Source organism: Pituophis catenifer, unplaced genomic scaffold (assembly GCF_029215685.1).
Source record: "Pituophis catenifer annectens isolate HBS135680 unplaced genomic scaffold, rPitCat1.0.hap2 SCAF_2, whole genome shotgun sequence".
NCBI classification, from domain to species: Eukaryota; Metazoa; Chordata; class Lepidosauria; order Squamata; family Colubridae; genus Pituophis; species Pituophis catenifer.
Window position 1 is genome coordinate 296917972 of NW_027256882.1, and position 7503 is coordinate 296925474.

The following is a 7503-nucleotide window of genomic DNA, read 5'->3' on the forward strand; positions in this document are numbered from 1 at the left end:
GTTCTTCTCCACGGGCAGCTCTCTTTGGGCAGAGCAGGAGGTATGGCAAAAGTGCCAGTGATCGGCTGGCACAGAACTGGCTATGGGCCCACAGGGAGGGGCATCTGGGCTTCTGATCCTGGGCACTTAGATGGTGCACTCTTAGCTGCCACCAAAGATGTGGGGGCAAACCCCACAGGTTGTGATGATGCAGTTTGCGGTGGGTTGGCTTGTTTCTTGTGCCACCATTCTGGCTTAGAGCCTGGGAAGCCATGGTTGAATTGCCATTGAATTCTGTCCTCCCAACAAGCCCTCCGTGCTGAAGGCCTGGCCGTCCCCGGGGTGGGAAGCTGTGCTGCTTGGGTAGGCCCATGGATGGCACCGCCTTGGACACGTCGCCTCCTGCGGCACCCCAGTGCAGCAGCCACAATGGGACCCAGCTATCATCAAGGGCGGCAGCCCCGCCTATAATGGATTGCCGTCACCAAGGATTAACCCTGGGAAGAGGGTCTTGCCAGGATCTGTACCAGGCTGGTGAAAGGTCCTTTGTGCCACAGAATGTCAGGGGGGGGTCCAGATGCCACCCAAGGAAAGAGAAGGCAGGTACAGATACCTCGTGAGGAGGGGGCACAGCTGGCCTCCACTGAAGAGCCTGGTGGCACAGCAGACTAATAGCCTGTTATTATCATTCAGCTGCCTGCAATTACTGCAAGTTCGAATCTCCCCAGGCTCAAGGTTGACTCAGCCTTCCATCCTTTCTAAGGTAGGTAAAATGAGGACCCAGTTTATGGGGGCAATAAGCTGACTTTGTATAAATATACAAAAGTATGAAGGCTATTGCTTAACGCACTGTAAGCCGCCCTGAGTCTCCAGAGAAGGGTGGCATATAAATCAAATAAAAAAATAAAAAGCACTTCCACCTGCTGTGTAGAGTGGAGCCCCCAGGACTCCAGAGGTTCCCTTCTGCATTTTACCAACAGGCTCAGAAGCAGCCGCAGCCCCTCCCCCCATGGGGGACCCCAGGGAAATTGCCTCTCCCAATTAGGACAATGGGGCTCCTGGGAACTCTGTGTCTTTCGGAATGCCATGGATCTGAAGACTGGCAGCTCAAGAGGCCCAGAAATCTGGGAAGCGTCTGGCACCGGCACCCCCACGGCCTGTCTTACATGGCCACAGCCCGCCCAGGACGGCGAGGTGGGCTGAGAGAGGGTGCTGGCGAGGGAGCCACGGATTCCCCTACTGCGTGACGTCCAGCACCTGCTTCTCCAGGGTGGTTTGGCCCAGGGCGTTGCAGGTGAGGTGGCCGTAGGTGTGGCCGAATTGGAACTTGTAACCTGGGTTGAGAGAGAGAGGGAAGAGGTGACCGTAATGGCCAAATCCACAGCTGCAGTTAATGTCATCAATGCCCGGGGTCTGCAAGGGAATCCCTGAAGGAGGTAGGGGGCCTCTGAAGGAAACTGGCCAGTTGGCATAATTGTGTGAGCTGCAGCTGTGTCCATCTGAGTCCAGGAGTGTCCAACCTTGGCAACTTTAAGACCTGTGGCCTGGACTTCTGGGAGTTGAAGACCACAAGTCTTAAAGCTGCCAAGGTTGGATACCTCCAGCCTAGGGGCTCTGGGTTAAATGACCCCTGCCCGCTTAGCAGCATTTTATGAACAGTCAATCAAAACTGGACCGTCCGAAGGCCTCTGAGGCAAAAAACTGAGTGGGGGAGGGTGGGCTGAAAAGCAAGGCTCTCCCTGCCCTCCAGAGAAGGAGCTGCTGAGCTGGTCAGCCATAGTGGGCCTGCAGGGGTCTGTGGACCCTGGCCCCTTCTGTAGCCTCAAGGCAAGGACCCTCCGTCCTCCGAGAGGGCAGCCTCTGGTTGATGTGGCGCTGGGCTCTCCAGCCCATTGGTGAGACGGTTTCACTGGATTAGTGACTGTTATCCCACCTGAGCGAGTGAGTGGGCTGCGTGCCTCAGGGCCCCCAACCCACAGCTAGACTGCCTGTTCGGTGCCTGCCGGCAGCTCAAGGGATCCTCCCAGAGAATCCCTGGCTCCCTCTGCAGCTGGGCTAGTAGGAATCTGTGCAAAGGTGGATTTTGATCCCTTTTTTCAGGGATCTTCTTCATGGGCCTCTCAAGATGGCTGTGGAAGAGACCCCTCAGAAGGGGGCCCCAAGGGTGGAGGCCGAGCCCTGGAGTTTCTGCCCGGCCAGTTGTGGCACAAGTGTGGCTTCATTCCAGGGGCACAGAGTGGGAGATGGGCAGCTGGACCCTGAATGCTTGCCACCCCTGGCAGTTCTCATGTTTGGCATCAGAGGCACAACGAACATCCCACCTCCAGTGCTGGGAGGCCATGCAGGGCTTGGCGGGGTGGTATGATCCAAGGGACAGGGGGAGAGGTAAGTGGGGGCAAGGCACTCACCTGGCACATAGCCTCTGTAGTGGGGCAGGAGGCCCCGGTCTGTGGGGTACGTCTTGGCCAGGGGCGGGAGGGGATCCCTCCTCTGTGAAGAGTCCTGCCCCGTTTTGTGCAGCATCTCATCAAACTCCACCATTGCCCGGTGGGCAAGAATGGGGTAGCTTGCTCCAATCAGGAACTGGAGGCGAGGCACAAAGCCAGTGAAGCCTGTGGGACAGAGTCGGGGAGCTTAAACCCTCAGGACCCTCTTGCAAGGGAGCCCAGCCCCTCCCTCCTGCAGGTGGGCAGTCCCTGCTCGGCATCGACTGATTGGTGAAGGTTCCAGCCAGTCAGGTGTGTCTGAAACTGTTGGTGCCAGGTGTCAGCTCCCCTAGACGGAAGAGTCCCTCTCGTTTTTGAGCCCCAAAACACACACAGCTGGACCCCCCATGGTTCATGGTAATGAGGACCCCTCTTTCTCAGAAGGCAAGCTAGTGCATTTCCACACATTGCCTCTAAGTAAATACACTAAAGTAAGTGGTGCCTCCGGATTCCCTCTCCCTCCACTTGGGTCTCCCCTTTGCTCCCAGGCTGCCTTTGACTTCTCTGCCTGCAGAGCTCCAAACCCTGGCACCCCAAGCCCCTGGCTCTAGCAAGCAGGGCCCTGAAACCCCCAAAGAGACTCGTGGCTCACTGCCAAGCAGGCCCTGGCTCTCAGTACGCTGCGGGAGCAAGGAAGAGGGAAACCGCAGCTGGTGCCAGGCCAGAAGAAGAGGCTGGGGAGCCCTAAGGGGCACAGATGTGGGTCTCTTCTGCGCTGGTGGGAAGGGCATTTCAGCCTGTGAGACCGAGGGAGAATCTCCCTTGCTCTCTGGGACACGCTTGCTCCCTCTTCCCCTCGGGGGTCCCAAGTCCTCTGGAGCCTGACCTGAAACAAAGGTTCTCTCCAACGCAAGGGGCGTTCCTGGGGGCCAGAAGGCCAGGGGGGCGGCAGCAGCAGCGTCAGTCTCAGCCGTGGGCAGGGCAGGGAGATGCTAAGAGCAGAGCAGAGTTGGTCGTGAGTCCCTGGAGGCCTGTGGGCACCTGGAGGCTTTTGCAGCTCCTCTCAGTGAAGCAGCATCCGGCAGAGAAGGCAAAGGGCCCCAAGAAGGGGCCCAGAAGACCCGCACCCTGTGACCCCACATACTGATGGCTTGCAAGATGGTCCTAACAGAGGTCTCTTCAGTTTTCATTGTTGCTCTGGGGGACCCCCATGCAGAGGGACACAAAAGGCATCAGGGAAGGGGGGGAGGAGGGAGGGAAGGAAGCTTTTGACCCATAGTGGGATGCTATGAGAGTGGAAAACTGGGGCCCTACCCCTGTGCCCCCCTCCTCAAGCCATGACCCAGTTGGGGAGCCTCTGTGCTGGGATGTGGAGGAGAGGGGAAGGCCTCATTTGCACAAGTTGTGGGGGGGGGAGCAGCAGAGCTCAGGCTGTGCCCCTTTATGTCTCTCTTTCTGCCCCAAGCCTCCTCTGGAAAGGCGGGTGTGCCACGAACCTTTCCCCCTTGAGGATGGACCCTCAGTGAGGGGATCCAGTCCTTCTCCAGGAGATGCTCTGGAAGCCCCCAGTCCCCATCCTCACCCCACGGCTCCCAGCTGCCCTGCCTGCCACTTACTCTGCTTTCCAGCTGGGGAGCTTCGGTCACCTCCCCGACTTGGCCCCGGCCCCGGGCCCCCGGCTCCTGCTTGGATGCAAACTCCAGCCAGGCCTGCCTGCAGATTTCTCCATAGGTCTTGGCAAAGTGGTGCTGTGCCCTGGGGACAAATCCTGCCAGGAGACAGAGGAGAGTTGGAAGAAAGCGATGTGGGACCCCAGGAAGGCTCTGGGCTCAGCAAGGAATCGATACCCAGGTTCTCTGCTCCAAGCAGTGCCACTACCACGGGGCACAGCTGGTGCCCCTTTCCCACCTTCTCTGAGATATAGAGGGAGGACTGGCTTGCTGGCACTGGGAGCTCTGGCCCCATCTGCAAGGGGGTCGCTAAAGGGTGCTCAAAAATGGTAGGGGGAGGCTATGTCTAGGCAGCCCTCCACTAGGACTCCCAATACAACCTTTCCCTCCCCCCTTTGCCTTGCTTTGCTTTGTTGAGTCCAGACCCCCCACCCCCACCCCGATTGCCTCCTGCAAGGGGCCGAGGAACGTCTTTTCAGCCCCCCTCCCCCCATTCTTCAGCTGACCCTCCTGGCCCTCTCAGTCGGAGGAGAGCCCCACTCCCGGCGCCACTTACCGGTATAGCCCGGGACCCCGCTGTAGCCTTTCCCCCGGGCCCTCCTGCCGGGCCCCAGCCGCTCCTTCGGGGCGCAGTTGGGCTGGAGGAGCAGCCGGCCAGAGCGGCTGGGGGCGGCCAGCAGCTGCGACGTGAGCTGCCCGTAAGTCTGGCCCAGGGTGAATTTGTAGCGGGGACAGTAACCGCCGTAGCTGCAGGACAGGAGCAGAAGAGGAGACCCCGCCCCCCCCCCAAGCCGCCGTCAACTTTCAGGCCCTCCGGCGCTCCCGGCTCTCTGCGCCCCCTGCCCAGCCCAGCCCCGCCCCGCCCCGCGGCCCGGCTGGACTTGCCCAAGAGCCGGTCGGAGCGCAGAGCCCGGCCGCCACTGCCCTGCTTGGCCCGGCCTCTTGGCTCCCGGGCGGCTGCCGAGGCTCCGGCCGGAAGATGCTGCGGGGTCCCCGCCGCCTTCCAGCGGCTTCCGCGGGCGGAGGGAGAGGGGCGCCCTCCTCCCGGCCAGCCCAGCCCCCCCCGCCGCTCGTGACACGCCAGGAATCTGCTCTCCCTCCCCCCCCCGGCCTTACACGCTCAGCTTCACCCCCGGGTGGCTCCGCAGGGTCTGCCCCAGGTGGGCGGCGGGGCAAAGAAGTGGCGCCCTGCCTGCTTGCCGGGGGCTCGTCCCCCTCGGTGCCACTCCTCTGCCCCGAGCAGGCGCCAGAGCCAGGCCCGAGGGGGCGGGGGGGCAGAGGGGCCGGCTCTTACCCGGGAAGGAAGTGGGGCTCCGGGGTCATCAGGACCTGGCTGAGTTTGGGGGCAAACGCCGCCGCCGCCGGGGCCATGATCTGCGGAGTGGCTGGCGCGAGCCTTGGCTGGGAAGGGTTTTGTATGTGTTGTGGGCAGGAGCTGGGATGGGAGCTGCTGCCCAGGGAAACCGTCGCCAGGCAGACACTCGCCAGCCTTGCCAGGCAGGGGGGCAAAAGCAGGCGACCAGGCGCAGGTGCTAAGCCTGGAGCAGCAGAGGAGGGGAAAGGGAGATTTTGGCCGCCTTCAGTGCTGGGAGAAAAAGAAATCCCTTTCTCCCCCCAGCCCAGCGCCTCAGAACGTGCCCCTTCTTCTCCAGAAGGGCCAGACTGGCAGGGCTGCCCTCGGCCAAGATTGCTGGGTGTCCCACAGTATTTCCAGCTCAGCAGCCTGCATGGCTCTGGGGGCAGAAAGGCCCAGGAGGGAAGGTAGCTCTGGAGGCGGGAGGGGGTGGGGGCCAGCTGAGAAAGGGGCCCAGGGTGGGTGAGGAGGTGGGAGCAAGGCTGAGATGGGCTCCTCTTGGGGGCCTTTCTTTTTGTGGGGAGCTGAAAGGGGACAGGAGGAGGGCTGGGCCCCTCCCCTTCAGAAGACCCTAGAAATCAGCCTCCTGCTTAGCCAAAGCCTCCCCCAGACGGAGGCATCCCCCCTCCCATCCAGGCAGAGATAAGCTTCCCAAGCCTTGAAGGCGGCAGCGGGTGGAGGAGAGTGAAGGCTGGTAAACGAAGTGCCCAAGAAGCCTCTGTGCCCCTTCCTCTTTCAGAATCCCCCTCCCCTGCCTTCAGCCTTCCTTTCCTACCCCTCAGTTCCTTCTGCCACAGATTCCTGTTTTGCTTTGAAGCATTAACAACTGGCTTTTGGACGTCCAGGCAGGGGGTTCTCCATGGGGTGTTGCAACCACAGGGATATCAGACAGACCACCCCCCACCCCCACCCCGCACAAACACATGATGAGGTCATCAGAGAAAGAAGTCTTGGTTTGCCTGCCTAGAAAGCATGATTTGGAGACAGTTCCCTGGTCCATCAGGAGGCACACGAAGCCCTCCGAAGCCCTCTGCAGGCCTTCACTGCAGAGGGATTTCCCCAGCATTCCTGCTGCTGTGCCCCCTAACACCTCCAGACAAGGGTGAGATCCGGAGGCCTTCTTGGCCTCCAGCCCATGGTCTGAGGCAGGTTCTCCAGTGGCCTCTCTCAGCTGGGCCCCTCTGCTTCCTCTCAGGCTCCAGGGAAGGGCTGCCCCGGAAGGGTGCATTGTTTGGAGAAGCGGGGCTCCTGGCCATGCCCGAGAGAGGCATTCAACACTTGGCAAACAAACCTCAGAAAAGGAAACCCTGATCAAAGAAAGGGGCCGCCCCATTTCTTCTGGGCTGGAAAGGCCTCTTGGCTGATGGGGGGGGGTGGCAGCAGTGATGATTGGTGGAGTGAGAGAGGTCGCTTTGGTGGGGAGGAGGTCAGAGAACAACGGCTGGGGGGGGGGACCCAAGCGACTGGAGAGGGAGGCCACAATGGAAGGAAGGGGGTGGGGGGCGATTGAGAGAATTGGGGCAGGGGGTTAGCAGAGAATTAGCAGCAGCCATGTGAGCTCAGTCCCAGCTGATGGGCTCTTAGCTATGTTTGTTGGGTTACTGAGGAGAAAGAACTAGAGGGAAAAACATTTTTGGGATGACAAGCAGGGGAAGACCTGGGGGAGCCCTGGGCAGGGGTGGGTGGGTGGGGAATGGGAGATCAGCAATTGGGTGCTGGCTTCGATCCTTGGATCCAGAAATGATGGATGGATGGACGGACAGTCCTGGCACGTATTATGAAATCCTGGCTGGGCAAGGATGGAGAGATTGTCCCATTTTAAATCCTCTGTTAGCCCTAATCCCCAAGTGAAGATCCTCCTGGAATGTATGCTGTGACCAGAGCCCTGTCAATGAGGTGTGGGCTGGGTGTGTCTGTGGCTAAGATGGGTTGGGGATTCTCTCCTGTGCCATCCGCTCCCTGGCAGAATCCTTGGCCAAGCCCTTGCACCCGATTCTTGGGCAACCCCAGAGATTGATGCCGGGTGACCTCCATCCCATGCTCTGCGAGTGGGTTCAAGGAAGGCTTAGGAGTC

General features: G+C 60.5%; 1 protein-coding gene across 1 annotated transcript; it reads right to left on the reverse strand.

The window, feature by feature from the left end:
- Positions 1 to 914: 914 nt before the first annotated feature.
- Positions 915 to 5446, reverse strand: CIMIP2B (ciliary microtubule inner protein 2B). Its single transcript, XM_070934585.1, has 6 exons — positions 5370 to 5446; positions 4632 to 4822; positions 4022 to 4173; positions 3292 to 3397; positions 2388 to 2591; positions 915 to 1313 (listed from the first exon to the last, which is right to left on the reverse strand). The coding sequence occupies exons 1-6, from the start codon at positions 5444 to 5446 to the stop codon at positions 1216 to 1218; spliced, it is 828 nt and encodes a 275-aa protein (XP_070790686.1). The 3' UTR covers positions 915 to 1215.
- Positions 5447 to 7503: the final 2057 nt, after the last annotated feature.

Bases quoted from the DNA above. Each gene is read 5' to 3' on its own strand.
- CIMIP2B (XM_070934585.1), bottom strand. From the start codon at position 5,446: ATGGCCCCGGCGGCGGCGGCGTTTGCCCCCAAACTCAGCCAGGTCCTG. The intron at 3,398-4,021 runs GTAAGTGGCAGG...CTCTGCTCTTAG, and splicing joins CTCCCCAGCTGGAAAGCAGA to CATCTCCCTGCCCTGCCCAC. The intron at 2,592-3,291 runs GTCAGGCTCCAG...TCTGTCCCACAG, and splicing joins GGAGAGAACCTTTGTTTCAG to GCTTCACTGGCTTTGTGCCT.